Source organism: Schistocerca americana, chromosome 3 (genome assembly GCF_021461395.2).
Source record: "Schistocerca americana isolate TAMUIC-IGC-003095 chromosome 3, iqSchAmer2.1, whole genome shotgun sequence".
In the NCBI taxonomy this organism is placed as follows: Eukaryota; Metazoa; Arthropoda; class Insecta; order Orthoptera; family Acrididae; genus Schistocerca; species Schistocerca americana.
In genome coordinates, this window is record NC_060121.1 from 687,326,032 (window position 1) to 687,346,690 (window position 20,659).

The window sequence follows — 20,659 nt, forward strand, 5'->3', positions numbered from 1 at the left end:
GGAGTGTGATGGAGTGATTTAACAAACTCAGTGGCTAGTTCCATTTGATGTACTGGCCCCTCAACTCGCCAGATCTGAACTCAATTGAACACATCTGGGATGTGATTGATTGTGACATCACAGCTCATCGTCCCCCTCCACAGAATATACGGGAATTAGGTGACTTGTGTGTGTAGATGTGGTGCCAACTCCCTCCAGCGACCTACTAAGGCCTCACTGCTTCCATGCCATGTCCTGCTGCCACTGTTATCTATGCCAAAAGTGGGCACACCAGCTATTAGATATGTGGTAACAATGGCCTAGCAGATCAGTGTATGTGGAGACACTCAACGCAGTATTGTAGCTCGTTAAATCTTGGTGGTGAAAAAATTTTTGGCTGTATTGTCAGACAGGTGCATGAGGGGTGGCCATTTAAAATTCCTGATCACCAAATTTTACACTAGCGTCCTGCACTACAACAAAGTGAAAGGCATGCTGTACTATATTGCTGATGATCCATCCATTGGATTAGTTGGGAGCATGAGGTTCCGATCTCTCTCTTCTATCATCACATTTACAACATAATCACAACACTGCACAAGTACTCATTAGAATAATCTATCAAGAAGGTTGCAATTAAGAATGTATCTAGTAAGAAGCAAGGGAGGTTGCTCCTCTCTTCTTAAACCAATCTCACATCCTATCTGACTCACAGACAGATGTACCAATCAGGTATTAGTCTGAAAAATGCTAGAACATGTGGTGGAGTTTTGACTAGGGGTACCATGAACCACTTGTCATTAAATTTCAAAACTATTTTGCAGTTTGCCACTATTCTTCTTAAACCTGAAATTGCCAGATGGCCCCACATTCTAAAAGCTTCCAATAGCACTGTAACTTCGATTGTCCCCCTCTTGAGTTACTAATGAATGTCAAAAACTAATTAAAATGAGAATATTGATAGTATTTGCATGTATCTGAATGTTACTCGGTGACAGCAAAATAATATGTACAAATCATATGAAACCTACATTCATTCTGTTAAGCACATTGTAGGTAGTAGATCCCTATTATAAATTGCTCCACTACCATGTCTGGAGATTATAAAACACCATTTTTCAACAGTTTTGAGTTTTATTTTATAAGAAATTATGATTTGTTTTCTCCATCTCATCTCCATCCACAGAACTGAATTGTCACGCATCCCAGATCAGATCCTGGGTTCGCTTTGGGTTACTATAAGAAACCTGATGGGTAAGTCACACAGGCATCATAAACTAAAAATGTTGGTTACAGATTGAGGGCCATTTGGTTAGACAAGTAAATAAACCTGACAATTTTTCAAAACTGGTGAACAAAGAATCTTAATTCCCTTACGAAAGAGAGATATTAGTCTCCTCAACTACGGGTGACATTCTTATTTGATTTGTATGTTTAATACCAACCACATCATTTCTACTGTTATGGGCATGAGCAGAAACAGTGCATATATGTTGTCTCACACATATTTAATGCTACTATTGTCACGCCATCTCTCCATTCATTCCATCATCATGTTCGGAAATATTTGCATTTCTCTACAAAAATGATACAAAATACCCATAAATACTCTGACAGTAATTGACTTTTTTATGTTGTCATTGTAAAATGAGGTAATTAAAGCAGTCAAAAAAAGTTATTACAACCAGCATTCCAAACCTAGTGTTTACATTACCAAATTGAATGAAAGATTTTGGTCCCATTGGTCTATCGGTATGTTATACATTATGTACTGTCTATATTTACTGATGTTGGTAGATTAACTGAAGCAAACAAAGTACTCAAAAGCTGGCATCAGTGATTATCACAATACTCATGTTAAGAAATGTACATTAAGGCACTGCATTTAAATTCTCCATGTTTTGTCTAAATGACAATAAAAATGGATCTAAAATCAGCAGTTTGCAAGTTGGCATGCCACAACATAAGCTATTTCCACTTAGTGGCTCATAACAAATTGAGCTAATATTTTCAGGTCAAGTATACCAAAGGCATTTAAATATTCTGCTAGTTGGTAATTATGAGTGACTGTCATATTCACTGTGGAGGGCAAAGTCTTTACAGTCAAGGCTGTAGTGGCTGAAAAAATTTGTTCAGTCATTGGGATACACTGCAGAAATCATTATATATACATGCATGTGTAAAAATGACAATGCCACACATGAATAATTACAATTTTCATAAATGTGCATGTGTTAATGACTACAAAGAGATCCCCTTGGCGACAGCTATGGGAGTGCATCACAGATGGTACAGAAATGCCTCTGCATGAGAAAATTTCTAAATACATCTAACACCCACAATCTGGAATCTACATTAGTCTTCTGCCAATGAGTGTGATGCTATACACAAGTAAATCAACTTAAGTCATTAATGAATGAGTTTTAAGTATTCTGAAAGACAAAAGTATGTGAAGCTTCCAAGATAGGAACAGAAATTGAGGTATAACTCTTATTATGAGAAGGAAAACTGCTACTCACCATATGGCGGAGATGCTGAGTTGCAGATAGGCACAACAAAAAGATTTTCACACTTAGAGCATGCAGTGCGGTTTGTAAGGTGACAAGTGCTGTTCTCCTTTGTTACTATTTTCCTTTGCATCACTATACTCTATGTTTGTCCTCTTTCTCTTCTTTCCTGTGTTTCTCTTGTTGTCTTACAAACTGCACTGAATGCTCTTAAGTGTGAAAATCTTGTTGTTGTGCCTAAATGTGTCTCAGCATTTTCGCTATATGGTGAGTGGCAACTTTAATTCTCATAATATTGTTACATTCCATGCTGGATTTTCCCTTGTTTCAGTTATAATTCTTAGATACGCAGTTCACTATTATTGTTAACCAGCCAATATAAATTAATTTTTGAGGACCATTACAGCCACGTTCGAATGTCCAACTTGCAGCTTTTAATATCAAAAAGACTTTTAGTCCACATCTTCTGTACAGTATTTCCAGTAACTCAATATTCATGTTTATCAGTTACACAACCTTAGTCCAGGACTTAAGTTGTTTTGCTTGTCAGGTAAGTATAATTTTTACTGTATTCACGGACACCTTTAAGTAGGTAAAATGCCTAGCTTACTTTTTTGTGTGGTAGAGCTGCAACAGGTAAGTTAAAAATGACAATGGTGCCTATCAGTGGTGATTTACATACTAGTGTTACGGAAAATTAAGAAAACTGTGATAAAAAGAAAGAAAGGAATTTAAAAAAGTTCACAATGCAAAAGAGCTACACATTGTTTTAGCTTACTAATGCCAGTAATGACATTAATAATGTATTTTCTTATTCTTCATATGAAGGAAAAAATGTTTCAACTTCATTACTGAAAACACATTATTAGAAGCAGTTAATTACATGAATGAGCATACAACTCAGAATGAATAACACACATTCTTACAGCAGCAATCTGTAAGCACTGTCATAAAAAGTTGAAGTTACCAGACCCATGGTGAAGAGATCAGTGTAGAAAACATAAACCAGGGAATGCAAAAGAGGCTTATACTCTTGCTTTTATATGTGCTTATACTGTCTCATTTCCAACTAAAAAACCCCAATATGGAAACCCTGAAATTTACTATTTTAACAGTGAACTGCAGAAAAATACATGCTCCTTGACAAATAACCTAATAACAATGTTTCTTACCACTATTATCACTGATATTACAGTAACCATGTATATTTAAGATTTGGTAGGCCATGTGTACACAGATGCATTACATGTGAAGAAGTGAATGATGAAGTGAAAAGCAATTCACGTAATGGTTATGCTAAAAGTGTAGCTGCAGCAGAACTACTAGTTCATAAATGTTGCAGCACAACATTCTACACAACACTGCAAGATGCAATAAAGTTATACATTGAGAGGGAGGATTTTCTTTCTGTAACATCTGACTACACGCAAAATGTATGGTTCCAACAGATACCAGTTTAGGACATGCATTATTATCATCAACTGAATGTTGCAGTTTTTTCTGTGCATAATAAGAAAACTAATACAACATCCTTCTATATCCACCATGAGAGCCAAGCTAAAGAAAGTCCAGATGAAGTATGAAGTTGTCTCCTCCATTATTTTAATGTCTGTTTCACCTACTATTAAATAACTCTGGTGACAGCTGGATGGGCCAGAATAAGAACATTGTAATCAGGTTTTTAATGGCTACATGCATTCAGATGCATTTTTTTAACATCAGGCTTCTTTTCCCTATCAGAGGAAATTCCTTTCTGCAACCGGATAGTGACTTTGTGGTACTGAACAGAAGAAACCACTCATTGCAGGAGGAATTCAACATACTCTTGTCCTTAGGCCAACATATACACATATCCCAGATCCACCTACCAGACACGCCTAACTAAACAATGTGTCCAATCAATGAAACAAAGTTAAAGAGACCCACAACCAAAATCCTCAAAAACATTCCAAACAATGACAAATCTACTGAAATTTATGAAAAAACTGTAGTTTTGGAAACAATGATAAATGAGTAAAATTGCATTTTAATTTTCGAAATTTTTTCTATGTATTTAAATCCTCCAGTGCTTTATTGTTATGTGTATTCTGAATGTACTTTTAAAAAAGCAATATGTGTATCTTATCCATTTATATAAAAGAAATTTATTTATAAGAAGCTTGACTTAGGTTAATTTGAAAAATGGCTTAAGCCCTGCCTTTTTTAAAATTTTGAACATATAAAGGGATCCAAGGTTATGTACTTTAAAGACAGTTTTATGTAATTTACTTACACATATCATATAATAATTTAGTGCACTATTCACTTCAGTAAGATAATAAACAAGTCTTTGTTGTTTTTGAAAATTTACCTTTAGGGACTTAAAGTCATTTTGCAAATTCATGTATACATAAAAGTACTCTAAAGTAAGAAAATCTCAACAATGGCTGAAGAGAGTATTGAATGTTTTAGGTCTCTAAAAAAGTCAACTTACTAGGTGTTTGAAGAAAATACAATTTCAACATCATGTTATAGTTGAGTGTATTTTCACATTGTATTTGCATGAATTTCAATACTGTCTTAATTTTGGAGGGTTTTAAGTGCTAACATGGAATTTTAAATGCAACTTACTAATATAAATGTTGTAAAACAATAACAAAGGGAAAGAAGATTCTTGGTATCAGTAATCTTTAAGCATTACAGCGATGTAAGGAGAAGATAAAGTAAAAAGATGAGACAGAGCACAGCATATCCAGGTAAAAAACTTATATTCTTTGACATAAAAGTTACCATAACGACAAATGAGATTCAGAACTTCATGATATGTGTATTACTTACAAAAATAATGATACAACTAGACCAAGATCGGATTATAGGCAGAAATGAGTCCAGCAATTACTCTAATGTGAACATTTGGAGGCAAAAATAAGTAAGGCATACAGCTACCTATCTGTTGAATACAAAAGGTTCAGAGATATTAATTACATCTCGTTAATTCATTATCGTCAGGTCTTGTTGACACCTGAAAAAAAATCATTCATTCATAATAGGAACTTTCTTCTCCACTGAAAAGACCTGTCAGTGTTTAGTGCTTCTGGGTTACAACTATCAGAACACCACATATGACAAAATGTATGATTTGCGAATGAGCAGGTAATCTGTGGCTTGGAATGGGACTTCCCCTTTATTTTGAATTATGACAGAAAGCACATCAAAAGTGCTTGCATTTACATGTACACTCACATTCCACACCTCCCCAATGGCCCCACACCCACCCCCAACAAGTTGATATCCATTTTAATATTATTTTCTATATTACATGTTTTACTGAACTTCCATTACATCTCAGTGTTCCTCTACTTCCTTCAGAACTATCATTTCTATTTAATTCAGCTGAAACAATATATGATCTGATTATGTAAAGGCACAAATTATCATGCTGTGCTGTGTGATTCTAATCCCAACAAGAGAACAGACATATTACACGAAGGAGCATAAAGCAATAAATCTAAAAGTTGCTTTTTTCCTTACATAACAAATACTTCACTGATTATCTATGGGATGAAAAAAGGAAGAATGAAGGAAGATCAGGGTTTAACATCATATCAAAAATGGGTCATTAAAGACAGAGCACAAGGGCGGATTATGAAAGGACTGGGAAGGAAATCATCCATGCTCTTTTCAAAGGAACCATTCCAGCATTTGCCTAGAGCAGGAACTAACGGGAGACTTAACTCTGGATGGTCGGCGACAGTACTGAACCATCTTCCTCAAGAGGACAACAGTTCAGTGACATTACAGTACAAATAATTCATTGTATTTTTAAAGAAAATTAAATGTAACCTTGGAAATTATTTCAGCTGGAATGTGATTGCAATTTCTAAATGTTACAACATTCACTTGTTGTTCACAATGATAATTTTAAATTTTTAGACATTAACTCATTGTTCACAAACATGCAGATTTCTGTTAGAATGTACTATTTCAACAAGTTTAATAGAGCAATGTTTTCTGATAAATAAGTAATGAAATGACAAGATACTACAAATAATTGGAAATTTTGGTGCATATAAACATGCAATAACAATACAATACTTGCAGTATAACCGCTCATACATTTACAGAGGTGCCAATAAGAAATGTCAGTCGACAACCAAATATTTCATCATGTCACACAGATCAATAAATTAACAATGAATCATGCAATTACTGAAGTACTTTATCATTTAGTACACACGGTGGTGGTGTTGCAAACTACGATAAACATACACATCATGTAAAAATGGGATCTTGCAATGCTTATATCATACAGCACACAAGGAAATAAGATTAATAAATTTTGAGAGGCTGGAAAAGTGCAGAGGAAAAAATGATTGTGTAACAAGTCCTGAATGTCATTAGGATGTGCTGCATAAACTTACTCATATTTAAAATAATATATTAAACATGCTTTAATTAAATAAGAACCTTTTTAGAGTTTTATTTCAAATATAGAGATTAATTATAAATTACAATTGAATGGTTGTACAATATTAAACATTGTTAGTATTTTCTTGGACCCCATGATGTGTCAGAGTTTCAAAATGTCTACACACCTACATAAATAGGGTTTAGAAATTGCAGTTCTGTGTTTTATCCAGAAATACATCATTATATTTCAAGTTTGAGTGAAGCTCTCAATCAGATCAAAATCAAACTATTTACTGCACTAGTAAGAAGCCCATTTTATAAAAATGTGCAACTACACTGAGAAACTTGTAAGGCTACTGTTTTCAATCCTGTTGTACATACTGAATCACATCTTATATGCCAGCACCTCTTGTTTCCTAAAATATTCCACACTGTGCACGAGTTTTTGATTGTGGGAGGACTGTGGTGCTTTACCAACAATACAGGATTGTGACAGCTAGCTCGCACAGGGCATTCATTGAACAGTTATGACAGAATGACAGTGTGTTTTCAGGCAGCACTAGAGAAATGTAAAGAAAGTTATCAAAGCTGAATTTTGTAGAGGAATCACCAGCTATCAGGAAGACAAATGGCAAATCTACAGATGGGAAGTGTCACATTTTGTGAATTATGCTTTATTCAAGATGGAAGCAGATAAGTCCACATTTTGTTGCCAAAGCTGCCATCTTTAAGGCATGAAAACAGTATTAACTTTCAGTATCCTCTGACTGTAGAACCATTTCATAAATATTCTCAAAACTATTTTAGAATGAGAAACTCCGAAAGTGTCCAAGCCATTAATTGTCATATAAATGACACTTAGAAAACCGTTCAGCATATATTCTTCAAAATAAGCAATAAACATTTCAGTTGAAGTTGGGTAACCTCTTCTTACATTAGTACCTTTCTGAATCACACAATATTTAACCCTCAAGCTGGTGCACCATTTTTCATTACACGAGCGGGTTCACAGCGCACTTTGTACTCGTGTAAGGAATAGCTATCTCTATGTTACAAAGGTAAACGTGCATGAACTAAATTACAGTTTACTCTTAGTTTAATTAAACATCAATAAAATAAACTAATGTTATATGAGCTAAATCACTGATTAATTAAACAATAATAAAAAGCTTTCATTGTATCACTCTGTTGCCACACACAAGTGTTACCCTACAGTAATGACCGACTTGAAGCATTAAACACCGCAGTTGCATCAGACACCTGCCAATCACTTATTTGATTACTAATTATCACGTAGATAACTGCCTTATTGTGGGATTGTGCTGCTAGCTCAGAGTCTGGGTCATTTTCTTGTTCTAACCATAATTTTTTTCTCACCTAACTTGCTGTTTATATTACTGCTGCTCACTTGTACATATGACAACACAAATTATTATTGTGTTATCCACAGAAATAACGAAGGAAAAGGGATGGGCTCACAATTGTAAAACAAAAATGGAACAGTACAAAACAATGTTACTTGTGAGTAGCACACTTTATACACTCAAGGGTTAATCACTGTACTTCAGTCGTTATTGAGATACATAGTGTGTGGTGAGAGAATCAGAAATAATTACTACATTATGTGCACACATTGTAAGCACTCTATCTCAAATGCATTAAACACAACAGTTGAATCAGACACCTGCCAATCACTTATTTGATTACTAATTATGACATAGATAACTGCCTTATTGTGAGATTGTGCTGCTGGCTCAGAGTCTGGGTCATTTTCTTGCACTAACCATAAATTTTTTCTAACCTAACTTGCTATGTGCCAGTAAAAATGAGTGAAGACAAGTGTCACCAACTGTAACACTCACTCCTTTCTTTGTTAATTACACATTGGCAACAGATTGTTGGAGGTGGCATACTTGATACATAGTTTAAGTGCAGTTATTAGCTTCCACATGATACGGACATAACAAAAGGTTCTTTAAATTCAATGGAAGTATTTATTATGTTCCAAACAATGGACCCTTACATGAAAAATACTGACTTGGCGAATTTTGGAGTTTTTCATCATGAAATACTTCTACGAACTTCATGTATTATGCTTGTTCTTCAATCCATGCTCTTCACAAGCCTCAATAATGGAGGAATGGTACTGAAATTTGTACTTATCTGATTGCTGTTTCAAACAGGCATAGTTCTCCAAATGCTATACATCTCACATTTTAACTCTAGCTGCAGTTAGTTTCTCTGTGAAACTTAATTCAACTTTGCCTAGTGCTATCTGAAAACATATTTATATCCCATGAAGACTGCAGAATGACTCCTAGCACTTGTTAATGTGCAGGATACTTGCCACAACATCATATCTTTGATAACAACAATGCAATGCCCCCAAACCTGAAAACTTGTGCATAGTGTGGAACCTTATAACAAGACGGAGATGTTGGATGGCAAGAGTATGATCCAATATGTCTAACAAGATTCATATCAGTACCTGCACAAACTGACAATTAGCCTTTTTTCAATCTTCAAGCTCAATTTTATTCACCCAAGAGCACAATAAATTATTTGCAACCATACAAAAATGAATGTAAGAGCTAAATGTCAGAGTTACTTAACAGTTATAGTATGTACATTGCCAATATGAAACACTTAGGATGCAGCTGGCATACAATTTGGGAATAGAGTGCCAGCATTTGTCCTTCTGTGAAATTTAATGATGCATTATAATACCCTCATTCTGTGTAAACTAATGTCCAGTGTTAAGTAGAATCAAAAAGAGATAATTTATTATACGGGGCGTTCAAAAATAAATGAGCCAGAGGCATAATTACAGAAACCAGTACCTGTATGTTAGAAGTACTGACCCCGGCTGTTGAGGCACTTGTCCCACTGTGAAACAAGGTGAAGAATGGCTGTCTCATAAAATTCCTGCGGCTGCAATGTCAACCATTTCCGCACGTACAGCTGGACGTCATCATCAGAGGTGAATTGTTTGCCCCTCAGAGCCTTTTTAAGGGAACCAAAAATGGTGTAATCATAAGGAGAGAGGTCTGGACTGTATGTAGGGTGGCCAAGAATCTCCCATTTGAATTTCTATTGGAGTGCCGCGACTGTGTTGGCCATATGAGACTTTGCATTGTCGTGGAGCAGAATGAACCCACAGGTGAGATTGCCTGGTCGGTTTGATTTGATCGCTTGACAAGGGGTGGGCAAGTTTTGCAAGTAACGCTGGGCATTCACTGTTGTCATATGTTGCAGGGAGTGAATGAGAAGGGGGCCACCTTGGTCAAAGAAGAACATCAGCATAACCTGTGACTGGCAGCGTTGGACAATTGATCCATGCTGCTGCTAGCTCTGTATAGTCACGTGACGTGCACGCGTGCCCTCTAGCAATGGGCTGTGAACTTCCACGCTCTGGTCAGAACCATACCTCATTACAAATGCCACGATATTATCCCCCAGTCACCGGTTTGCACATTCCGGACTCCGGCTCATTTCTTTTTGTGAACGCCCCTTATATAATAATCTTGATTGAAATTAAAAGGAAAACAATTTAAGTTCTAATTTTCAATTCCTATTTTATATATCTCAAAGCAATAATCTCAATTACTTTGTTGAAATTTTTGTTAGTAATCTCTGTCTGACCAACAAATCTTTGTTTTCTACTTGTAATTTAGCTCTCTTCCCACACATACACAGTGCAGATGAGTGAAAAACATAGGATATGTAAAACAAATTGAGAAAGCAATATGTTTCCATCAAGTTATGTCCTGATGTGCTTCTCATAAGCTGAATGACTTCCCTACATAATTTCCCCTCTCTGTAGGTGAAAGAGTCTTTATTTCTGAAAGTTAGTGTTTTTGTCATTTTCCTTATGTTTGCCTATGTCTACTGTAACTTAGGAAGCTCAAGCTATCCTTTTTGTGTTTATTTGGTTCAAAGTCCACACAATGGTAGAATTGAAAATGTGAGAATTTTTTGTAACGTAATGCATGGCTTTCAGGGTATTGCTATGGAATTTTTCACGTTTGTCTGAAACATGCTGTTGTGTTTCCATTTAAGACATATAGCACATACACTTGTAATTGGTTTGCATTTATACCTACAGTGCTGGACCATAGATGACAATGCGTTTCAGCAAAGTTATGTGAGCACATTTGGAAAATATCTAATGAAAGTATTGTACAGAGAAAATGGACTCTGTTTATGGCCAGCATGGTCTTCCAACTCAACACCTTTAAACTTCTTGCTATATGCAGATATGAAGGAACTGATCTCACATCAATTGACACCAGGGTGCAACTGGTTTGTGCCCCTTTAAACTAGAAGCATGCTGTTGAGCAAAATATGTAAATTCAAAATGTGTCTTAGTCTGTCTTAAAACTAACTTATCCTGCCCAATAGGATTTAAGCTAACAAACATAGCTCCCAAATGACTAAAGAGAAGATGGAATTTACTTGAGTAAAAATGACTGTCTTTGAAGATCTGCACTTACATCATCCTTTCTGCAGTCTGTTTCTTCTTGTGCTCTCTGCCCCTCCCCCTACCCCCCTTCGCCCTCCCCCACTCCTCCAGGCCTACTCCTCCACAAAAATTGTGAACTGGCCACTGCTCCCTCAGCCTGTATTGAGAATGCTGTGCTGCCACATCCCTACACCTTGCACCTGCTGCCTCTCCATCCCAGCCATCAGCCACCCTCTCCCAAAGCTCTCTCTTGCTCCCCCTCTCATTTCTTCCCTTGCCCTCTGCACACTAGTCAAACTGCAGTGTAATCAGCAATGTAATCATCTGGGAGAATGTAGCCATGCAGGTGTATGTGTGTATTTGTACGTGCGTTCTGTTGCTCCAAAGAAAGACTGATCTGAAAGTTCAGCAATGTTCTTACTTGTTTATCAAGGAATCACTACTTCAGCTTATAAATTTGTGCTTTCAATTCAAATTCTGTTGCTCCAAAGAAAGACTGATCTGAAAGTTCAGAAATGTTCTCACTCTTGTTTATCAAGGAATCACTACTTCAGCCTCTAAATTTATGATTTCAATTCAAATTAAAAACAAAGTATTTGATTTTAAAAAAAGACACTACTTCACAATTCACCTGTAATTTTGAGTTGTATGGCACCTATGGTTTTTTTTTATTTTTTTTTATTTTAAGTGAATAAATGAAAAGAAAGAGCTTCTATAGCTTTAGTATGCTAGTAACCGATTTCTAATCTCCTTGTACACTTGAAATTCATACTCCAAATGGTAACACCAGAATTTATACACAAATGTTCTTCACCTGTTACTCCATGTTATCACTCTCTTGAGCAAATATATGACACTTAACTCAAAAATGAATGTGGGGAGAATCAGAGAATGGCAGAAACTGAAATCAGCCAAACATTATGGAGTGCATGAGCAGCTAATGAATACAATAATAAAAATCTATTATCTTTGACCTTTTTCTTAATTTCACAATGACTTATGAACAATACCTGAAGGTCTTGTTGGATTTGTTTCATTACTGGCTAACAATTAGAGTTACACATTTTCTTTTAATTCCTAGAGAATGCACACATCAAACTTCAAATGCTGTAATAAAGCTCTAGTAACACTGCACCATAAAACTTCATCACATTCCTAATCAAACAAAAAATGTTGTTTATCCACATGTGAACAAGGCTTTGATGTTTAAGATAAACAGTAAGGTATTGTGCTGCCAAATTATAGCTTCAACTCTCACTGCCACACTGGCTGAAAAGTCTCAATAGTAAGAACAAGTTATATGAGCCATCCTTCTTGACGCAAAAAGATCCAAATTCAATTCACATGGAGTCCAATAAATGAAAAATAATGGTTTTGCACAACACAATGGCTGTGATTTTGCTAACCAACCAGAAAAAGAAATGATTCCACAAAGCAACGTGATGGAACAACAAAATTTTACTGCTGTCTCTAGGCTTCCATAAAAAAAACTGAACTGATGTAATCATAGCTAAGTCATATCACAACAGTGTAATAGTGCAAAATATTGCACATTCAAATACCAAGATACAGTTGTCAGTCATCCATTTTTAATTTTGCTTCACATTATACTTTCTGCATACTTATGCTCTTATAAGCTGTTACAGCTTGTGACATATGCATGCACAATACCTTGCAATTTTTGATGTATCAAATATTATGAGCAAATGGGGGGATGTCCTTAATTTTTACATATCATGTACTTTGTAACTGCAATAATATTTGCTTGAGAGTAGGCCTTACATACAATTACAATTTGTTACTTGTTCCTTCTGCGACATATTATAATATCTCTTTCAATTTCACAAATGAAGGCATTAGAGGCTATATTCCATAGTAGATAAGTGTAGTGCATTACATCAATGCAATGTTCCCATAACAAAGGTCATAATAAAATTTCTGAGTAATGAGTAGTGAAATATCAGTGCTATCAAGGCATGCAAAACAAACAAGACCACGAAAATTCTTTAATACCCGTAAAATATGGTCATTAATAACCACTAAAACAAAGATGTTATTCAAAATAAGCTCTTTACACTGCTAGATGTATATGCCATCGGCATAATATTTTAAATGTGCTCAGAAACATTCTCTGTAAAGCTACCACATAACACCGGTACTTACCAAATTTGGGTATAATCCTGAAATTCCCTAATTTGCATGGGTAATAGCCAGATATGAATTAGTAACTTTCTTTTTCAAAACATCAATCACAGTGACAATAAATGAAACTAAAGACTGTAATATTGTAATGTAATGTATGGGGACTAAGAAGTCATAGAAATGATTGATTTTTGTCATTAAGTTATGACATAAGAAATAAAAGGAAATTATAAAGCACAATCAAACTGATGGTCCGCTGTGTATCACCTCATTCAGTTTTTAAATAAATTGAATTATGCAAGATTTTATTTCCCAAAAGGAACAGAAACAAATATTGCACATTATTGAGATCATTTAAGTGTAGTTAGACACTGTTTCTGCAAATTCAGACAAGCAGCAAATGTCTGTCCAATTATGAATTTACGAAACATTGCACAGATAAGTAAATAATACTTGACTGCAAAGCTTTTTACTGAATATTCAAATAGTTGGACCTCTGCCTCATATTTATTTAAAACAAAAAAGGTTTTAGTCATGCATTTGATATACTTATAATGGCTGCTGGCCAAATATTGGAAAGAATAACAACAGTCTACCTTCGAGTAAATTTACAAGCTTTTGTTCTATCAAGTAAGACTTTTTTGTGACCTTCTGTCATCATGTAAACTTCCTTTGTTTGGCCGTGTTTTCAGGGCCATTTTGGGGCTTTTCTCATCTCAAGTCGTTGTGCCACCACTCAATTGAATACTTGTCTTTATACCCATTTTAACAATCTCATTAATGCTTTATATACACTCCTGGAAATTGAAATAAGAACACCGTGAATTCATTGTCCCAGGACGGGGAAACTTTATTGACACATTCCTGGGGTCAGATACATCACATGATCACACTGACAGAACCACAGGCACATAGACACAGGCAACAGAGCATGCACAATGTCGGCACTAGTACAGTGTATATCCACCTTTCGCAGCAATGCAGGCTGCTATTCTCCCATGGAGACGATCGTAGAGATGCTGGATGTAGTCCTGTGGAACGGCTTGCCATGCCATTTCCACCTGGCGCCTGAGTTGGACCAGCGTTCGTGCTGGACGTGCAGACCGCGTGAGACGACGCTTCATCCAGTCCCAAACATGCTCAATGGGGGACAGATCCGGAGATCTTGCTGGCCAGGGTAGTTGACTTACACCTTCTAGAGCACGTTGGGTGGCACGGGATACATGCGGACGTGCATTGTCCTGTTGGAACAGCAAGTTCCCTTGCCGGTCTAGGAATGGTAGAACGATGGGTTCGATGACGGTTTGGATGTACTGTGCACTATTCAGTGTCCCCTCGACGATCACCAGTGGTGTACGGCCAGTGTAGGAGATCGCTCCCCACACCATGATGCCGGGTGTTGGCCCTGTGTGCCTCGGTCGTATGCAGTCCTGATTGTGGCGCTCACCTGCACGGCGCCAAACACGCATACGACCATCATTGGCACCAAGGCAGAAGCGACTCTCATCGCTGAAGACGACACGTCTCCATTCGTCCCTCCATTCACGCCTGTCGCGACACCACTGGAGGCGGGCTGCACGATGTTGGGGCGTGAGCGGAAGACGGCCTAACGGTGTGCGGGACCGTAGCCCAGCTTCATGGAGACGGTTGCGAATGGTCCTCGCCGATACCCCAGGCGCAACAGTGTCCCTAATTTGCTGGGAAGTGGCGGTGCGGTCCCCTACGGCACTGCGTAGGATCCTACGGTCTTGGCGTGCTTCCGTGCGTCGCTGCGGTCCGGTCCCAGGTCGACGGGCACGTGCACCTTCCGCCGACCACTGGCGACAACATCGATGTACTGTGGAGACCTCACGCCCCACGTGTTGAGCAATTCGGCGGTACGTCCACCCGGCCTCCCGCATGCCCACTATACGCCCTCGCTCAAAGTCCGTCAACTGCACATACGGTTCACGTCCACGCTGTCGCGGCATGCTACCAGTGTTAAAGACTGCGATGGAGCTCCGTATGCCACGGCAAACTGGCTGACACTGACGGCGGCGGTGCACAAATGCTGCGCAGCTAGCCCCATTCGACGGCCAACACCGCGGTTCCTGGTGTGTCCGCTGTGCCGTGCGTGTGATCATTGCTTGTACAGCCCTCTCGCAGTGTCCGGAGCAAGTATGGTGGGTCTGACACACCGGTGTCAATGTGTTCTTTTTTCCATTTCCAGGAGTGTATTAGTCATTCCTTCATATGTTGGATAAAAGATTCATTATGACCTTTCTGACTAGTCTACCATTCTCTCTTTAACAATATGCTGTGCTGTGTTACTATTTTCTGGATGTGCTATATAGTTTGGCCTCTTTATCTCCCAAAGAAAATATACATTAGAGGCTGCAACACAACGACTTTATGTATGGATGACGCTTCTTCCAGCAGAGTAAATATTTCTTGGAGGTTAAAATCATGTTGCACTTCAGTGGCCAGAGTAACACGTATGGAACAGACACAGTCCAGAGGATTAGTATGGTTAGAATCGCTAGGTGCCCTCTTCCATACCTCTACTGAGACTAGACCACCTTATACATTTTAGGAGAATGGACAGTACTATGACTCACCAGCTAAACATATGTCAGATTAAATATCCCGATTTGCGTACATCCAACTTAACTTTGTGTGATAAATAACGACTGTTATTATATCTTTATGCAGCAGGAACGACACTTTCAGGTGCATTTCTAGGTCTTACTTGCAATCATATACCACCATCAGGCCCCTCTATGATACTACATGATCACGTGGATATCAGGTAATTTCGTTATACATTTCATAGAGTGTACAAAAATTCAATGTCCACCATGCTGAACCTCCTCCCTACAATGGTGTGGATGATGGTCCTCCCATGTCAACCTTTTCCTGGATTGCTTAGAGGGGGCTTTCCATTTACCAATAAGCATTCAGTCTCTGGTTTGGTTTACATACAATGATGACATCTTTGCCATATGGACTCATGGTGAGACTGCCCTGTCAAAATCTTCGGAATCTCTAAATACATTCCCCCAATTAAATGTCATGTAGTCCTATTCTGAGCATCACATCACTTTCCTTGATGTTAACCACATCCTCACTGATGATCAGCTACACTCTTCCGTTCAAATTAATGCTACAAGCAAACAACAGTACTTTAACACTCTGACAGTTCCCATCTTTTTCACATCAAATGTTTCCACCTATACAGCCTTGGCATTTGAGCCAAATATATTTGTTTGGATGCAGACTCTTCACAGCAGTACGTCAGCCTTCACTGTATACCATTACCCCAACAGCCTAGCTCAGTAGCAGATTGCCCAGGCCATCACATCCAATCCTAGTACTACTGATTCTTCAAAAAACAACAAGGAAATACACATTTTGTCACTGAGGACTGTCCTGGGATTGAATATACTAAGTTGGTGCATAAGTAAGTAGCATTTTTCCATAAATTTAATAAACCAACAGATCCACAGAGACTTCAGTCACGGATAATATATTCTTCCCCATTACTTACAACAGTCTGCCAACACTTGGGGAACTTTTTGATTCAAATACTGTAGAAATCATCTGGTTCTGAGACAGATAACCCACTGAACCACGTTTGGAATGCATTTTCATCCAGGACGGAAGGTCCTTGATTTTTGTTTGATAGAGAGCGGAAAAGGTGAAAGTCTGAAAGCACAAGATAAGGTGAATAAGGTGTGTATGGAATGACTTCCCAATCCAACTACTGTATAGTGTTTAATATCAGTCTAACAGAATGCCAGTTGGCATTATCGTGGAGTAGCATCACTTGATGCAGTCTTCCTGGTCATTGTTTTTGCATTGCATCTGTAAGAACTCTCACAACTCTGGGAAGCAATTCTTAGTAAACCACACTGTCACTGTTCCACCAGATGCATAACATTATCTTTTGTGCAGGTAAAGACACAATTTCTCATCATCAGTAACAACACAGAATAGGAATAGTCTGTGTAGTTCACAAGTCAATTGATGATGAGCAAGCAAAGATGCACATATGGCCACCATCTGATTTTTGTGATTTTGGCATAGAGCGTGCAGTATCCATACACTCAATTTTTCCAACATTCCCCACTGCATGTGTATATCGCATAATGGTTGAATGACCACAGTTCATCATATATGCCGGTTCTCCAATACATCATTTTGGATGTGGATTAATGTGTTTAAACAACCTTCATTACACCTCGAAAGTCTTCCGGAATGTGGAGAGTCAAAATGATCAACCTTAAAATGAGAAAACCATTTTCTTGCCATGCTCAGTCCAATGGCATTATCCATAAACATGCCACAAATGTTTCTGGCTGCCTCCACAGTTGTCACCCTTCCACTGAATACAAACAGAAGAATACGTCAGAAATATTCTAATTTCTCCACTTGGTACGCCATTTTCTAGCATCCACAGGTCCACTCACTATCTCCAAATGACAAAATGACAATATGTAAACTCAAATACCAACAGCGAACTAAAAATAAGAAATGACAATTGGTAATTAAACCCATAGCATTCAGAACAACATGTAAAACAAAAGCACTACGAACTTGTGGACCAACCTAATATTAATCAGCAACTTAGACAAGGTTAGGACTTCCTTACGTCATGCAGTGAAATGTGGTCCATTCCATCTGACATTTTGCCAGCCTCACCTAGAATAGTTTTTTGAGCCCACCACAATCTCCGCAATAGCCTGATCAGACCCTATACTCTTTATGCATCCATTTCCCTGCCCTATGGTACCTACTCCTGTGATTGTCCCCACTGAAAGACTTGCTCAATGCACCCTCCTACTACCATCTATATCAGCCCTGTAACTTGGAAAACCCATACTATCAAAGGGAGAGCTCCCTCTGAAACAACACATATCATGTATCAGCTGTTACGCAAACACTAATTGGCCTTTTACATCGGTATGAATACCTCCGAGTTATCAGTAAGAACGAATGAGCAGGGCACATGGTGTATACTGGTAACACACAATACCCGATTGCGATGCATGCTGCACAACATTACAGTCATGACTTCAGTGCCTATTTCACCAAATGTGTCATCTGATTTCTCCCTCCTGACACAAGTTTCTCAGAACTGGAGGTGGGAACTTTCGTTACAAAATGTGCTTGATTCTCACCAACCACCTGCCTAAATTTATGTTAATTTCTGTAGTCTCAGTATTTCTTTTCAGTAACCCTAACTTTTCTTCACTTGCTTTTATTTTATTATATTTTTTATTTTTTCATCTGTCTACTTTCTCCTGCCCCAGTCTACAAGGTAGGTCTTTCCGCTGTTATTTACTCTTTCACAATGTTTTTTCAATTATATCTGTCTTGCTTACTACTCTATCTTCCACCTTTAAATTCTCAGGTTTTCAAATCTTAGTCCAGTGCCAGCACCAATACTCAGTCTTTCTCTATCATTCCACCCTCTAAGTCTTCCATGACCTGGAGTTCTGGGTGACTTTTCCATAACTCTCCCCATTTCCCAAATTTCGCCAGTCCTTTTCCTTCCTCCCTCTTTTCTTTCCCTTTAAACCTTCTGCCAGAAGAAGGAGCCACTGACTCCAAAAACGTGTGCATTTCCATATCTTTTTGTGTGTTTTCTCCTGCCACTGCTTGGTGTGTAGGTGATTTTTCTATATACGAGGACGGTTCAGAAAGTAACCTCCGATTGGTCACAGTGCGGGTTGTAGGGGGAGTAGCGACGCCATCTGTGCGTTCACGCACTCAACAGGTCAGTTGGCATCAAGCCGTGGTCGAGTGAACGTTGTACCTGCGCTAGTTTAGTTTTTGTGGCAGTTTGAAATGTGTGCTGCAATAGAAAACCCCGCCAAATGTGAAGTGCGTGCTGTCATAAGGTTTTTTACAGCCAAAGGATATTCTGCAGCAGCTATTCATCGTGAGCTTTGTGCCGTGTACGGACCAAGAGTTATGAGTGAAGGAGTTGTCCGTGAATGGGTACGTTTATTTAAAAGTGGACGAGAAAACGTTCATGATGAAGAGAGGAGTGGTAGACCATCATTGGTGACTGACGAACTTGTTCAGACAGTTGATGCAAAAGTTCGTGAAAATCGACGTTTCTCAATGTCGGAGTTGTCTACTGGTTTTCCACAGATTTCTAAGACTCTCTTGTACGAGATAGTGACAGCAAGATTGGGTTACCATAAGTTCTGTGCACGATGGGTGCCCAAAATTCTTACCGACCACCACAAAACTCAAAGAATGGCCTCTGCATTAGACTTTCTGTCACGTTATGAGGACGAAGGAGAACCATTGTTAAACAGAATCGTGACCAGTGACGAAACCTGGATTAAGTACGTGAACCCTGAGAAAAAAAAACAATCAAAGATGTGGGCACATTCAAATTCGCCTACCAAACCAAGAAAAGCCTCGCAAGATTTTTCTGCCAGAAAACTGATGGCAACGGTGTTTTGGGATGCCAAAGGGGTGTTATTGGTTGAATTCATGGAACGTGGTATGACCATTAATCAAGACGTGTACTGTGAAACAATAAAAAAGTTACGACGGGCTATACAGAACAAACGCCGTGGTATGCTGACTTCCGGTATCATTTTTTTGCACGATAACGCCCGTCCTCACTCTGCTTGCAGAACAACGGCCCTTCTTGAGTCCTTCAAGTGGGACGTTATCAACCATCCACCTTACAGCCCAGACCTGGCGCCAAGTGATTATCACCTCTTCATGCATTTGAAGAAATGGCTTGGGTCACAGCGGTTTGATGACGACGAAGAGCTCAAAGATGCGGTCACAGGCTGGCTCCAGGCACAAGCGGGTGATTTTTATGCAGAAGGAATTTCAAAGCTTGTGAAGAGATACAATAAGTGCCTCAATCGCTATGGAGACTATGTAGAAAAATAGTGCAAAGATGTAGTTGTAAGATGTATATATTAAAATATTTTTATTTAACTTGGTGTATTTTTTTAAATCAACCGGAGGTTACTTTCTGAACGGCACTCGTATATAAGTCAGCCTCTGCAGCAGTTCTGCTCATGATGCTGTACAATTAGGATGCTGTTTACTTGCACTCCGTCACTGTGGTGCACGTATTCAAAGTTTGATATTTTATGACTTTTGTGTTTTGTGAGAAGATTCACTACATTGAATTCGTCTTTGTGTCCATTTAAGTGTTCTCTTG

The 20,659-nt window shown here is 38.2% G+C and overlaps 1 protein-coding gene across 1 annotated transcript in view; it reads right to left on the bottom strand.

Annotated features, from left to right (window-relative positions):
* LOC124606313 (MAP kinase-activating death domain protein) overlaps positions 1-20,659 on the bottom strand; it is a 612,624-nt gene that overhangs the window by 529,053 nt on the left and 62,912 nt on the right. Inside the window, exon 5 of the mRNA XM_047138295.1 lies at positions 13,501-13,527. Coding sequence (XP_046994251.1) covers positions 13,501-13,527 — 27 coding nt within the window. The remainder of the gene's footprint in view (positions 1-13,500; positions 13,528-20,659) is intronic.